At 39.5% G+C, this 16,022-nt stretch overlaps 2 protein-coding genes across 3 annotated transcripts; both read left to right on the top strand.

The window, feature by feature from the left end:
* Positions 1–4,883: 4,883 nt before the first annotated feature.
* On the top strand, positions 4,884–8,871 carry selenoh (selenoprotein H). Its single transcript, XM_056383059.1, has 5 exons — positions 4,884–5,015; positions 5,424–5,553; positions 6,411–6,553; positions 7,500–7,619; positions 8,631–8,871. Exons 1-4 carry the CDS (start codon positions 5,000–5,002, stop codon positions 7,604–7,606), a joined length of 396 nt encoding a protein of 131 aa, XP_056239034.1. The 5' UTR covers positions 4,884–4,999; the 3' UTR covers positions 7,607–7,619; positions 8,631–8,871.
* Positions 8,872–10,159: 1,288 nt separating this feature from the next.
* Positions 10,160–14,649, top strand: clp1 (cleavage factor polyribonucleotide kinase subunit 1). 2 transcript variants are annotated; one of them, XM_056383725.1, is made up of 6 exons: positions 10,160–10,252; positions 11,692–11,966; positions 12,157–12,264; positions 12,382–12,501; positions 13,354–13,491; positions 13,626–14,649. In XM_056383725.1, exons 2-6 carry the CDS (start codon positions 11,694–11,696, stop codon positions 14,310–14,312), a joined length of 1,326 nt encoding a protein of 441 aa, XP_056239700.1. In that variant the 5' UTR covers positions 10,160–10,252; positions 11,692–11,693; the 3' UTR covers positions 14,313–14,649. The 2 variants fall into 2 exon arrangements, with proteins under 2 accessions (XP_056239700.1, XP_056239701.1); XM_056383726.1 differs by having other exon boundaries at positions 10,162–10,248.
* Positions 14,650–16,022: the final 1,373 nt, after the last annotated feature.

Genomic DNA, 16,022 nt, shown 5'->3' with positions numbered 1-16,022 from the left:
GTGACAATGTGTCCAGTGATCAGCACACCCCCTCAACAGACTAACTCTCACCATGATGATGATGATGATGATGATGCACACACTCATACATGTGTTTACAAGTGCAATGACACATACACATACACATCCATGCACAAGTACACACTGGAGCGGCCTGTATCGCCTCACATCTGATCACTTCTTCACAAATTATTCATTAATTTCACTCCTTACTTTGCTCTCACTTTTCCTTCTTCCTCTTTTCTCCCTTTTATTTTTCTCCTCTCTGTGACAAAAACCCCCCCCCACTCCTTTCAGTTCCAGAACTGTCTTTTCCATGCACATTTTGAACTCAAAGGACCTTCAGGTGCACTTGCACTGAGACAACATACTTACTGTTTTGTCAGTTTGATTTGTTTTGAGTAGTTTGGGCTGTATAAATTGCACTATTGCCCAAGGCAAATTTTTGTAATCCTGCTTTACTATTACGATAAATAAAATCATACAGTGGTATTGCTCGCATATTGATGTTTATCTAATTCATACAGAGACAGAGACCAATGAAAGAAAGACAAAAAGAAAGTGTTTGTACTTAGAACATTGCCAAATCAGATGTCTTAAACATCTGGAGCCTTTTTGAGGATTTGCGTGTTGCCAGAAAGCTAACATGTAGCTAACATTTTTCCCAAAAGACTGTGGTAAACACATCAGCAGGTTTAGTCTTTTCCTGGGCGTTATTTGTGATCAGAAACAAATAAAATATCACTACTGTTATCCTAAATTTTCAAAGAACAATTAAATAATTCAAGCTTTCAATGAGCAGTTATATGCCATCAGCGACCAAGTGTGTCGTGTGTTTTTGGTAAAATCGTTTCACTCCACCTTCCAGCATTTGTGTTTTGTCTGCACATGGCTCCAGATAACATAAAACGTGACACTAATATTTGACATTATGGCTTATAGAGTGGTTAAAATTCAAATTAAAACAGCTTTGGAAGAAGTGAGGTTATATTATGTAAAAAGAAATTCACTGTGGGTCACAATTTCACAGAACTGCAGAGATGGCAGTAACGGGTGGTGTTGACATCCCCCCTCAGCTTTTTGTGCCCAGGTTAACCACCTCAAGAAATGTACATCAATAACTTAAATCGTGACTAATGTGATAACCATTCCCACATTTCAGTTGCTTTTTCCTGGCAGCACTGTAGGCGTTTGCCCTCTATGCCTGAAAGCAGCTGCCTGGGTGGTCATGGGACATGTTTACTGTTTTTCTGGTGCAAGAACACAACCAAGACATTAGCAGAGAGAATTTCTCTGAAGTCGTCAGACTTTGATGATGTGCGCTTATCACACACTGTGCCCACTCATTCCCCCCAACTCCTCATCCTATTTTTCTTGCCTCTCTTTTATGTGTTTGCCTGCCTTTCATATGCTGTCACTCAGTCTTTGTCTGAACCCCTATCAATCCAGCTCTTCTCTCTCTCTCCCTGTCACGCAGTCCTTCCCACATGGTTATGCTTGTCTTGGCCAAGCCTGCGTGTTGGCTCCAACGTGTACGATTGCGTGTCATTAGCGTGTTCGTTGACGTTCACCTTCACACGTCTTATTTGCAGAGGACGAACTGAGACTCACACCCTGACGTCAGAGGGCTCAGGAAGGAAATGAAGAGGCTGACTTTCAGAAGGATGAAACAAACTCATTGACTGCTACTGCATGCTGAGTGTTTACCCTGAGAAAGAACACAACAGACTAATTATCTTTTCTTGACATTAAAGAACATAACAGGTTCATAACTAAAGTTTGATAATGCGGCACTGCAGTCCTATCCCATTCATAATTGATGAACATCATTTGTAGCACTGCTGCACTGACCTGCTCCATTGTCCAGCACATGGAAACATGAGCCTGTGAGGCAGTGAACATCTGCTCCTGATAACGCACCGATCAGAAGAGGAAGGAAAAATAGTGAGGCAAAACACAGAGATGAGGAGATTCTTGGACTATATGAATAAATAATTTTGAGTGGAAACACTGACAATTTTCACAGAAACAGCAGGACTTTGCCATGAGTTCACCCACTGAGCCCATTGCTTGTGTGTGTGTGTGTGTGTGTGTGCATGTGCATGTGTGTCACTGAATGAAGTGCTACCAAAAAGATGAGAAGGGCATTACTGGGAAACCTCCAGAAACCATACAAGACTTTACTGGAAACAACTCTTCTGCCACGATCTGATAAGGCAGGGGAGAGGGTGAGAGACTCAGATGCAGAGGAGGAACCAGTGTGAAAGAATTTATTCAAACAAAAACCAAAGTCCATACATGAGCCGACAACAACACAAATACCAAACCACATAACCAACAATGATCCCACAAAGACAAGACAGAGCAAGGGCTTTTTAAAGGAACAGAAATGATTAACGATGGAGAACAGGTGGGGAAGCAGACACAGGTGGGACACATCAGGGATGATTAACCAAAGGAAGCAAAACTAGAACTCAGACACTGGGGCGACACGACTATCAAAATAAAACAGGACGTGCACGGGGAAACAGAGTACAAGACAGGGAAGACTACACTAGACACTAGAAATACCCAAACCAGAAATACTCAAACCAGAAATACTCAAAACCCAGAACAGAAACACAAAACACAGAAAACTAAATCATCAAGAAAGTCCAAAAAAGTCCAAAAAACCAAAACCCTGGAGCCTCCAGGCTGAGACCATGACATCTTCATCATCATTGAGCCTCATGTATATATTGTGTTTGTGCAAATGCAAAAAGCAGCTCCTGCAGAAACAGTGACCACATGAGTAAAGTAAAGGTCTATATGGCAAATGAAGAACTGACTCTTCCAACTGTGAACTTTTAACTGGAATATGGATAATATAACTCATGAGCTGAACTAAGTAGTCATGCAGTTAACTCACACTTTGAAGGCAGTGGGGGATGTATTATTTACACTGAACCTGTGATCGTCTGTGTTTTTGTGCAAAATAAGAAGGTGCTTAACAGATCCACAGCAGAATTATCAAACAGACACTAGAATTCACCTTTATCAGCTAAAGAATCAGGTGATAAGACGCTGTAGCTGCAAACGTACAAAAAAGACCTGAATTTATGAATGAAAAATCTGCCTTCTGTTGTTGCTCCTCTCGGTACTGGTTTGTACGCACAGAAATGTCTGAATGAGTGTTGGTGAGCATTAATGTGTGCACTGATCATGGGACCACAGCCAGGAGCTCTGTGCATCCGGTCTTGAGTCAGTTGGAAGTAAAAGCGGAGAGTGGGGTGAAGGAAGGGCACATCTGTTTGACGGTCTGTCTGCTCCAATGAAGGTTTACGCACACGGCTAAAAATACACCGCAACAGAATGCAAATACAGATTGGGATATAAAGAGACAGTAGAGATTCAGTGGGGGAAACAGTGAATGAAAGATTTAATCATATGACAATGACAACATGAGTAAAAGTGACTGCATAGTCAAGATGAAGTGTGTGTCTTGAGTTTGCTGTTAACACGAGAACAAAAGAACAGTGATTAGATGGGCGCTCATGAGTCAGTCACACCGCCTCGCTCTGGGAGGTTGTATAGCCCATATTTGTTGGCACAGACGCAACTTGTGACGTCCTTTAGATAATTTGTTTAAGTGCCCAAAAATGTGACTGCCACATCCTCTGTGGACACGAGGATTTGCTAATGCTATTCCGGTAACACCATATTTGCTCTTGACTCTGGAGTACTCAAACAGATCGGTCTGTTGCTCTGCAGGGTTTTCTCTCACTTTCTCCTTGTTTGTCTTGGATGCTGTCTTTCAGCCATCTCATACATTTGGGGGACCTGCCTTCATCTGCCCCATTGTTTACAGAGGGCATTATAGAGATCTTCTGTTGAAAGTAACAGAAGGGAGGATTGATCTCAAAGTGTATCTTGGGTTTGGCTCAATGGGATGACACAGATATGAGATCAAAAATGTCTGGCTCCCACAAGTCTGCCAAAGTCTGCCGAAACACAAGTCCTCTGTAATGTGTTATATTACATGTAACATTTTATATCATCAAATGTATTGAGATGCCATTACTGTAAACATAAGAAAAACCATACACAAATCCACTGGTGACCTCCATCTTAAAACTCCTTTATCAAGTTCATTCCTCACTTCAGTCTCAACCTCAGCTGATTCTGTTTGCATCATGATGGAACAGGAGGTGGGATAACATTACATGCACGACGCTCTGAGAACAACAGAGGACCAAGAAGAGGCTTTAAGAGCAGAAACAAAGTCTCTGGTGAAGCACACAAAATGATACAAAAGGATACAAAGAAAAGTATTTAAAAAAAATAACACTTTGAAGTTGTCTATAAAGTTGTGATCAATTGTCATGCTTCTATTGGCATCCTTGTTTAAAAGGTGAGCAGGGAAGATGTCTGATCTTGAAATCAGGCATGTAAGGTTAACAAAAATCTAAAATCAAAAATGAAGCCAGACCTTATGATTGGCTGTTTCTTTAGTAAGAGTTTAAAACCTATAAGCAATCCTGAACGATTTCGAACTGTTTATTGAGAGTTTGAAAATGTACCAAGTTCAGAATGTACAGAAAGAGAATAAATGGCCTGTTCTCCAAAGACCCATTCAGGGTGTACTCCTGGGTGGATAACTTATCACATTATTCACATTTGGAGTTGTTCTTGTTGCTTTTTTCCCCTCATTTTGTTAAAAGCGCAACCCACAATCCATACACTAGTTTTTTCACACACCAAAATTCAAAACTCAAAATTCTTGGGCAATTATTCCCAGATAGATTGAGATATTTTATTATATCATGATAATGTAGTCATACATACAACACCTAAATTGGTGTTTGCTAATGTTTTACATAACACAGTGTGTAAGAAAACATTTCACAAGAAGAAGAAACCTTTCTAATAACAATGGTTTCGTCCGACATACTGAAAACCCCTTCGCTGAATATATTGGTACAGTCCCACTCCCCACACGCGCCAAAGTTTTGTTGCAGTGATGGCGTCTAAAGCAGGTAGGTGTGTGTTGTGCATGTTTACTGTGAACAACATCATGGACCGTCGAATAATTAAAACAGCGTAATTGACAGCTACAGTGTAGAGGTGTGATGTGTCTTCTTTCCATTTGATATACAGGTTCAGTGAATTGTCTTTCTTGTTTCAAGCGGCTGTCCTCTCATGTTTTGGTTCGACTTCTGCCATGGAGTCATGTTAGCTTAATGGCTAACAGTTGAACATCCAAACTGGCTAGATTTAATGATGACACATTCACATCAGACATTTAAATCCCTGCAAGTGTTTGATACCTTGGGCCGGCTGAAATCAATGGCTGCTTGTCTTCTTTTACAACAATCCCTTTAATTAGACCTATTGAATGTGTTACCTGTGTTATGATGACAAACGAACAACAACGTGTTATTCAGGTCGTCGAGGGACGAAGCGTAAAGCGGAGGTGGCAGCAGAAGAGGAGAAACCGTCCGTGGAGGAGAAGAAGAAGGACAGAGGAGACGGGGAGAGCGGCCAGGAAGGGCAAAGGGTGGTCATTGAACACTGGTGAATAATATCACATCACTCCCCTGTAATGGAATAAGTTCAGATTCTCAGATAAATAACTTTAGTTGACCACTTCACCACAAGTTAAAGTTATACATTAACAATTTTCAAAACTGCCTAAACATAAAGGCATTACTTCGAATTTCCTCTTCAATTACTGAATTTGTAACCCATGATACTGTCAAGTATATAAGCAGCCTTTCAATGTAGGTAGGCAAGCTGATGTTAATTAACTAACTGCTTCATGTGCTGTTGTGTAGTGTGATCATACTGCATCATATTTATAAGATATTCATATATTTTGCATGGCAAATCTTTATATACATACACTATACACACACCTTTGTATTATTTACATGCTCAAACCTACAAGGAGATGTGCTTCACTACAGTAGGTCCCAACCTTTAAAACCTGACATGCCCCCACAGCCCTTTTAAATTGGAGCATCTAAAGTACCCTGTCATAGCAATACTTAAATAGATGCAATACACTCCTGGTTTGGGATCAGTGGCATGCAGGTTCTTTTGTGGTGGGCAGGGGAGAACTGGGAAGTGTAATGTTACAAACAACATTACAATACAAAGTGACAGCCCTAAGGGTACTGGAGACCCTCTGACAGGGCTGTGCAAGTACATTGCATACTGCATATGATTCTGAACAATAGTCATTAAATACATAGACTATCCCCCAGAAAATGAAGCAAAGTAAATAGATAAAATGGTAATATTCAAGTACCTCACAACTCAAACACGGCACTTAAGTAAATATATATAGTAAACCTCAAGCCAGACACCTCATGGATAACTTTAGTCAACTGTGTACATGTCAACCTGATGGTTTATGTTATTTCCTGCAGTAAGAGCTGACGAGTGTATGGGCGTAATGCTGAGGAGGTCAAATCTGCTCTCCTAGCTGCCCACCCTGAACTGACTGTGGTCCTCAACCCTGAGAAACCCCGCAGGAAAAGCTTCGAGATCACTCTGCTGGATGGAGGCAAAGGTGAGGAGGACCAAAAAGGGGAAATCCAAGAATAAGTCAGCCATGTGGTGTCGCTGTGGGAAGACCATCATTCTCAGCCATATGTCACTGTCTCCATTTTTGGACTTTTACCCATCTGTAGTGGCTATTAAATGTTAATTTCACCATGAAATATTCACCCCGGAGATGGATGCTAGTGGTGGTGAATGGTATTTAATTTGGTGTCAATGTGTCTTCCTAGAGGCATTGCTGCAGTTACTTGGGATGATCACAGGCCTTGTTTTGGACATTTGTCAAAGGGTGACTGTTGTGAGGAACAGTTACCATTTAAACAATTTATAGCAAGGCCTGTGATCGTCCTGAGTAAACTGGGACATGGTGGGTGGAATGAAAAACAAGGACATGGGATATTTCAGAAGGAAAGTTATATACTGGCATGTGTTGTGAACTCAAACTTAAGAATTAGCCAGATATGAATAAAACACATTCTCAAAGCATTCAGTAAAGCCACAACACAAAATTGTATTTCATCCAAAAGTTTAAAAGGTTTCACACCAGCTGTAAATTGGAGACGTTAACTAAAGAAGTGAAGAAAGACATTTTGCCAAAACTTGTACTTGGCCAGAGTCAGTGTCTCTTCTGGCTCATTAATCCCTGCTTGAACAGTAAACAGGAAGCTATGTTTACCAGCAGTAGCCACTGGAGACAACGTGCTTACAAACGAGACGCCCATGTCTAATTAGGCACAATGTGCCAAATGTTTCTTGTGTTAATATACATGATGATCATTTTGCTCTTATGAAAGAGGTTGGTACACCACTTGCTCCTCACTTTTTTAACGACTTATTTTGGAAACATCTTAAATTGTCTTAAAGCATTTGATTTTACTGCTATCCTCTTGATGTCTCACTTATTTTCTATGTTGTTCCTATGAATTACACTATTCTCTTATGTCTCATCCCTAAAGAAACATCTCTGTGGACTGGAATAAAGAAGGGTCCACCTGCTAGGCTGAAGTTTCCTCAACCTGACGTCGTAGTTACTGCTCTACAGGAAGCTCTGAAGGCTGAGTAGACGCCCAGTGAAGGTTTGTTTCAAAGCTGTCTGACAGAACACCTAAAATTGAGAACACATGAGATAGACAAAAGCTTGGCAATCAAGATTGGAAAGTATTGCACACTTACACTTTTATTTAACTCAGTTGTAATACAGATATAAAATGCACAGTAGTACACATAGTGGAGGTAAAAGGTTTCTGCTTCCAAATTAGGTTTCACAGGAGGTTGCCAAACAAGAATTGAACACATATATATGTATATTTTTGTGGAAAAAAAACAAAACATGATAAACTTTTTCTTTTTTGAAAGTATAAGTTGAGATGTGATGTTTTTAAAAAGAAGTTTGACCTAATCTCTCTGAAAACAATTGAAGTTTTGAAAATATGAAAGAGTTTAAAGTTTTGTGCTAAATATATATTTGAAAATTTTAAGGCCTTAAAAGTTGGCTTTCTCAATTTACACCTGAACTTGAAATGCTCAAATGGCAAACCTTAAACATAAACACATTTACTCATTGCATATTACTTTTTACCAGCATCTTCTAAGATACTCTGTAAGCAGTTGGTGCTGTTGAGTGTTTCACAACCTAAACTTGGATTTCCTTTCATATCTTAGCAGTTTATGAGTCACCGGGCTAGAGAAGATGTTAACTGTTTGATATTCGAGCTTATTACTCTGCCAACCTTCAGCCATTAGACTATATCCAACAGACTTCGACAGGCAGGCTAAGTGGTGTGGACCCATCCTGTAAAATGAAATGAGCAGGTCTGAAAATGAAATGCGGTCTACAGTTGGCTAGTTGAATCCTAATTTCTGCACGTGTGTGATCAAGTTTTAATAAATCACATGATCAAAGTTATTCAATTTAGTCAAAACTACTTTCCTTGCCTTCATATTGTGTCAACTGCTGTTGGTTGAGACTGATGGCCTCGTAGGTAACTCAGGCTGTTGTTAGGATACCTAAGCACTCTATAAAGAGTGGTGTGTTGGGAATATTTATATTTTAGAGTTTAACAATAAATATCTTGCCTTACATGCAGCCAAGAGTTCAGGAGATGTGGCTGTGGAAGCAGAATGATGAGGAGTGACCAAGGAGATACTCTCAGTCCCTCCTCTGATGATCCAAGCTCCAGCAGCTCATCCTCTGGGTACATGGTGACACCTAGTGGGGCCTCTCTGAGCCAACACATTTCTCAAACGCACAATTTTGCTATGTTTTCTCAGTAGTCACTGTGCTTTTTACATATGTGTTTGGTAAATAAAGTATTTCTTTCTTCTTAATTGTTGTGTTGTTTTTTTTTAGACTTTATTTCTATAGTTTTGGGAATTATATTGTTGAGGTTTGGAGAGGAGCCACAACAACATCTCAGAGAATTTTTGCTGTAGTGAGTTGGATTGATACACCATGAATGTATTCTGATAAGTCAGTTACAACATTAAATGCATATCTTAATTTTCACTCAGAAATGAATTCCTCAAGAGAGAACCGTATTTGGTCTATCACACAAAATTAGTATTTGTCAAAGTCAAATTTATTAATTTTGGTTCGAAACATACATAAATACAAAAGTAAGTACATTACAAAATTCAGGGTAATCCTAAATACTTGGTTACAGCAATTAAACTCTTCGGTATTAATGAAAAAATATTAGGTGTGACACATCTGTACTATTCCCCTGTGATAAGGTCCAGTACAGATAAGAAGGATTTGCAGAAGCTTCAGATAGTCGAAAATCGAGCGACTTGTCTGGTCCTGAAATGTCCATTCAGACAAGATTAAGGAAATGTATTCTGGCCTCTCCTGGTTGATGGTGGAGGAGAGACTGGTGTTAAATTTGTTAACCTTTTTCTGGTGAAGGTGTGCTCTTAAACTAGGGATAAGGTAAGGCTCTTCCGCAATCTGAGAACTACGGAAAACAGTGACTTTGGGGCGGCCATCAGTGAAATACTTTACCATCATTTATTAGAGAATCTCTCAATATGATTGCTTTTGAAAAATGGATGAAGACATTTTTAATGTTGCGTTTATAGACTTGGGACTGTAATGATGAGTGTATTCTGTATAGTTTTTGGAGACTGGGTAGATTGCAGTGTGTATGCTGCTGCACTGTGTGATGTTTTATTTTAAATATATAAATATAAATATTATAAATGTAATCTCATCATCTGTTTCATGAATATTTTAGCTACTTTTTCGCTATAGAATAGTACATGTTCCACAGCTATTTGGATCCCGTTAGATGTGTAACACCTACTCTTCTTTACACACATATATATATGTATGTGAAAGCTGTATTTCATTCTGAATATATAACGTAGTGTATCCAATTTCGATGGGATCAAAGCTTCAAGATAAGACTTGTGACTATATCACGACAAATTTGTGTTACCGTCAGATTAAACTATTTTCACCTTAAAAGATCAGGAAACGGCAAAAAAAGTAGTTTTGGATAATCATAGTATTCTTTTTCTAAAATTTATTTCCAACGTTGTTTGAGCTTCAAATTATTTTTCTTATCAACTGAAGTAAACGATGGAAGAACTGGTTGCTAACGAATGGTTGCTAAGGACGTGACTTCATCATCACGTGATCTACCACGGCACTGGTTCCTCATGACTTGAGAACGTACTTTGTTTCTACAATAAGGCTTGGAATTAGTACGTAAGTAATATATACTAAAAACAATAAACTCATAAACATGTACTGTACAATACGGGGGTAGTTCATACTGATATTCGGAGCGTTTGTAGGCAGGCCCTCCGCCTTTGCTGCTGAAATTAGTAAGGCTAAGTTAGCCACGGCCTGCTAACTGCTAGCTTGCTGGTGTGTTTGCCTGCAAGTGACTGACAAATAACTTACTGTAGCGAGTGCTCTATACAAGAGCGCACTGTCTCCGGTAGGTTGAGAGCAGGTACCTGGTTACATTAATTAAATATTTTTGGTTCTTTGCCTGTGGGTATGATTAAGTAAACATACATTAATTTTTTAATATAACATTCATATGCCACATGTCCACTTGTTTGAAAATATCAGTAATCTTTCTTTATAGCCCCAGTCTGTGCTTCTCATGTATCAGTAACATGCACTAATTAGGGCTACTTTCTTTTATAACTTTCTTTTATAACTCTCAGGTACTGTATTATATGAGAATGTTGTAAATTAATTGTTTGTGATCCACACCATGCTTGCCTCCTTTTTTGCCACGCATCTGTCAATATTCTTATCATTTTTCTAAAGTCAGTAATTACTCATAGAAAAATATATTCATACACAATGAAAAGGGTCTTTAATTGCATCCCTTTAAGTACTGCAGTATTTGAGACATTGCAACAAGAGACATTTATTGTGTTGTTGTAGTATTGTTTATGCATGGAGGGCTGCAACAAACTTATCTTTATTATCAGTTCATTTGCAGACTATTTTCTCAATTAACAAATTGTTTAGTCTTTAAAATGTAAATAGTGAAAAATGCCAAATTTCCCCACAGTACAAGGAGCTCTATTGAAAATTGTTTATTTTATTCGACCAACAGTCCAAAACGCAAAGATATATAATCAAAGAAAAGCAACAATTCGTCACATTCAAGAAGCTGGGACCAGAAAATGTTTGGCATTCTTGCTTGAAAAACTACTAAAGTTTATTGATTATCAAGATAGTTGCCATTTAATTTTCTATCAATCAATCTTTTACTTTTCTTTTATCATAAAATTATCATAACACATTTACTCAGTGCATGGTGGTTGTTTTTACCAGCATCTCCTAAAATACTTTGTAAGCAGTTGGTGCTGTTGAATATTTGTCTTGATTCACATTTTCCTTATGTTTATTTTGCCACCCCTGTCCTTACCTTGTTTTATTTTATTTTAATTTTAAAGTAAATATCCAGACAACAGACACTAAAAATGTGCCTTCTTTGAAATGTTAGTGCTACAGTACTTTTTATTTCATTAACAAAACATGAACAAACCAGAAGAAAAAAATGAAACGGTAATTGTAATTGAATTTACTCAAATGTGTTCTTACAGCAGTGTGCATGTAACTTTGTCCTTTGTGTATGCTGTTATTGTCAGATATTTGTAACCCAGACTTTCTCTTATCAGTCATGGCAACAGAGGGTGTGGAAAAGACGAGTGAAGATGTTCCAGCAGCTGGGAAGGTCAGCACCAGGTTCGACCTGGAGAAGGAGACTGAACTTCGGTTTGAGGTGGAGGCAGGAGAGGCAGCAGAGCAAGTTGAGCTAGAGCTCCTCACAGGAATGGCTGAGGTGTTTGGATCAGAGCTGAACCGCAACAAGAAGTACACATTTGGAGCAGGCTCTAAAATTGCAGTTTTCACCTGGCAAGGTTGCAGTGTGAATCTTTATGGGAAACCAGAGGTGAGCACCTGGAGGAGGGCATATGTAATTTCGTGAACGTTTCCATGGGGGTTTCTGCTCTGAATACCATAATATTTTCATTTACCAGTGGCATACAGCATAGTATCACATTTAACCTGGTAGGACTTGTGTTTGACATTTAATGAATGAGAGGCTCAAATAACCAGTTTTTCCTCCCTCATCACCACAGGTGGCTTATGTGTCCAAGGACACTCCCATGCTGCTCTACCTGAACACACACGCTGCCCTGGAACAGATGAGAAAACAAGCAGAGCGGGACAATGAGAGGGGGCCAAGGGTAGGTTTCAGATAAAGAACTGCTGTTTTCAGGGGTCTCTATGTAAGATTGTCACATCCTAGAAAATTCTTCATCCTAGAATTTTGCATTAACACTGAGTAATAAATCATCCCTCAGGTGATGGTGGTGGGACCTGCAGATGTGGGGAAGTCCACAGTGTGCCGGCTTCTATTAAGCTATGCTGTAAGGGTGGGCAGGAGGCCAACACTGGTGGAGCTGGATGTTGGACAGAGTGGGGTAAGATGAATTGGAGTTATCATAATCAACATAAACCCAAGATATGGAAATTAGTAGAATAACACCAGCTGATATTTTAACTGTCTTGCATCATAACAAGGAGAATAATCATCTTAAATTCATGCAGAGGGAAACTACTGCATTGAATGTATCTGTTTTATAGATTAGCTATGATGTTCCACCTTTTGGTCAAGAGAGATGTAGCAGATTTAGAACCATAGCATGGCAAAGGCATTACACTTTCTTAGTTCACTCCATTTTAATGGCAGTGAAAATTAGAAAGGGTGTAGTAGCCTATCTTATATCATCTATAATATTTACATCCAATTATGTGCTTTCAAGCCATTGTCATGAATGTCATAAGACAAAGATTTCTGGACAAAACTGACAATCCTAACATAACTAATGACAGTCAAATTTCTAGAGGATGAAAGTTTAAAAAAAAACATACTTAATTTCCACTTGACATTTGGAAGTGGATTGCTGAGTACAGAATTCCAATAAGAGTATTTATTCATGTATCATCCTCCTCACTGGTTACAAAGAATAAAACACAGCAGAGAGAAGATTTGTTTTACCGATGTAGTGGGACACAGTAATTTTTCATTTCCTTTGTTCATGTGAAACAGCAGTACTGCACTAGCTTTATTGTGTTACTTACAATAGTATTAATGTATATGTATATATGTTAATGTTTAATTTTCTGGGTCTTTTTTGTTTTTCACCTGCACCCTTAAATTTCAGTTTTGGTTTTCTGCTATTGCTTTGTAAAAGTGCCACAGGCTTTAAGTGAACATCCATTATACAGATCTTATCAATATAAGTTATAAGGAACTCATTCTGCTACTTCAGGTGTCTGTACCCGGGACAGTGTCTGCACTGTGCATTGAGCGTCCGGCAGACGTGGAGGAGGGTTTCTCAGTCCAGGCTCCTTTGGTCTATCACTTTGGCTCTACTACCCCAGGGACCAACATCAAACTTTACAATAAGGTGAGAAGAAGAAAATTATGGACATTTTGTGACATAACAATATGAAGCTGAAAACCCACTGTGAAATTACAGAGATGTTCTGCACTGTCATTTTTCCCTGCCTACTTAGTCTGCTCTTTTTTCATGACTTGTAGCTGACGTCATGCTTGGCCGAGGTGTTTTCCCAGCGCTGTGAGGTGAACAGGAAGGCCAGCGTGGGAGGCTGTATCATCAACACCTGCGGCTGGGTGAAGGGCTCTGGATATCAGGCTCTGGTCCACTGTGCCTCTGCTTTTCAAGTGGATGTTGTGCTGGTGCTGGACCATGAGAGGCTCTACAATGAACTCAAACGAGACCTCCCTCACTTTGTGCGGGTTGTGCTCCTACCCAAATCTGGGGGTGTAGTGGAGCGCTCCAAGGAGTGCCGGCGGGATGCGCGGGATGAGAAGATCCGCGAGTATTTCTACGGCTTCCGTGGGGTGTCCTTCTACCCTTTTTCCTTTGAAGTGCGTTTCTCAGACGTTCGCATCTATAAGATAGGGGCACCATCCATCCCAGACTCATGCCTGCCACTGGGAATGTCTCAGGATGACACACAGCTAAAGCTGGTGCCTGTGACACCAGGGAGGGACCTCACGTATCATGTGCTGAGTGTGAGCAGTGCTGAGGACGGAGAGGAAGGTGCTAGAAAGGGTATAGTGGAGAGTCCTGTGTGTGGCTTCATTGTGGTGACTTATGTAGACACGCAAACACAGGTGATGAAAGTGCTATCCCCAGCGCCCAGACCACTGCCAAGGCATACTCTGCTTATCATGGACATCCGCTTCATGGACATGAAATGAAGTAACACTTCAGGAAAGTCTGACTCAGTCTGAAAGGAAACAGGGCTCACGTTAGGGAGGAGTTCTGTTGAGAAGATATTTGTACCAGAGGAGCTGGAATTTGTTTCCTAGTTGTCTTGTTTGTGCTTTGTACGAACAACAGAGGGCAGAGAGAAATATTTACAGAACGAAATTCATTGCTCTGTAAATTACACCCCATTTTATAGACAACACTGTACAGATGTTTGGGCAATTTGTGGCAAAGGATTTTTTATCAGTGGGGGAACTATTTTCTTGATAATTTGTTTTTAAAACATTGTTTTTTTTTCATAAGTAATAAATTTTTAAATGGAAAAAGTTCTGTGTTTTGTATTAACTACACTAAGTGCCATGGTTAGCATGTTTTCCTATCCTGCACATGCACTGTGTATCAGTTCAAATTTATTTGCCTATGTCCATTACCTAATGGGCTGGTTATGAAAAACATTTGTGTCTGAGTATTTAAATACAGGCAGTATTCATAAGGTCTGTTTAGAAAAGTGTAGGGCAAAGGACCAGTGGTGGAATCTGACTAAGTACATTTAATTTACTTAGAGTGGCAAGAAAAACTATGTGAACGCTTTGGAAAGAGCTTGTTTTCTGCATTAATTGGTCATAAAATGTGATGTGATCTTCATTTAAGTCCCAAATGTAGACACAGTGTCCCTAAGATGAAATCACATAAACAATTATAATCTTTTGTGTCTTTATTGAACACACCCATTAAAAAATCCCAGTACTGGTAGAAAAAGTAACTTAACTCTTGGATTTGATAACTGGGTGGCAGCTCAGACGAGCTCTTCCAGTAGCTGCTGATCACAATGCACAATGTTCAGGAGGAATTTTGGACCATTTTTCGTATAGAACTGCCTTAGCTTCAGCAGGTGGACAGCCACCCTGACATCCTGTAAGATAACTTGATAAACTTGGGAATTAATTTTCGCTTCAGTGATGTTGAGCTGTCCAGGCCCAGGGACAGCAAAGCTCCACGTCATGATGCTCCCTGCACCCTACTTCACCTTTGGGATGATGTTTTCATGTTAGTGTGCAGTGCGCTTTACACCAAATAATTCGACCCTAGTCTCATCGGTCAATAAAAACATTTCCCAGTAGTGTTGTGGAGTGTTAAGCTGCTCTTTGGCAAACTTCAGATATGTATGTGAAGTTTTTTTGGAGAGCATGGTGTTCATGGCAGGACATCATGCTCAATGCAGCCATGTACTATGACTTTTTGTTTATAGTAGACTCATCATCGAGATATTAACCAGCTCCAATGTTCCTTTAAGCCTTTAGCTCTTACTGTTACTCAGTTCTCAATTACCCCACTTCAAGGGAGAGTGGTGACAAAACTAACTAGTCTCCATTAAGACAGTTTATGTAACCGGACTGTTGAATATCTAAGCTCTTTGAGATGACTTTGTAATCCTTTCAGTTTTATCCAAATCAACAATTCTTTATAGTAAGTGTTCTTGGATCTCTCTTTTGCAAGGTGTTTTTCACATCATCAGATGTCTCTTGTTAATATCAAACTCAAAATATGTATTTTTTTTTAAGTCAAGGTAGCTCTAACACACACACTTCCAGTCTTGTTCATTGATTGGACTCCTGGTTTGATAAATCTCGACTCCAATTAGCTTCTGTTAATGCCATTAGCCGAGAGGTGCATATACTTTTTCCAGCCTAAACTGCGAA

The sequence above is a fragment of the Seriola aureovittata genome, chromosome 8 (assembly GCF_021018895.1).
Source record: "Seriola aureovittata isolate HTS-2021-v1 ecotype China chromosome 8, ASM2101889v1, whole genome shotgun sequence".
Taxonomy (NCBI): domain Eukaryota; kingdom Metazoa; phylum Chordata; class Actinopteri; order Carangiformes; family Carangidae; genus Seriola; species Seriola aureovittata.
The sequence above is the reverse complement of the archived record's forward strand: the minus strand, read 5'-3'. Positions and strand labels throughout refer to the sequence as shown.

Coding starts and splice junctions, on each gene's coding strand:
- clp1 (XM_056383725.1), top strand. CDS start 11,694: ATGGCAACAGAGGGTGTGGAAAAGACGAGTGAAGATGTTCCAGCAGCT. Junction 12,502..13,353: donor TGGATGTTGGACAGAGTGGG/GTAAGATGAATT, acceptor CTGCTACTTCAG/GTGTCTGTACCCGGGACAGT. Junction 13,492..13,625: donor ACATCAAACTTTACAATAAG/GTGAGAAGAAGA, acceptor CATGACTTGTAG/CTGACGTCATGCTTGGCCGA.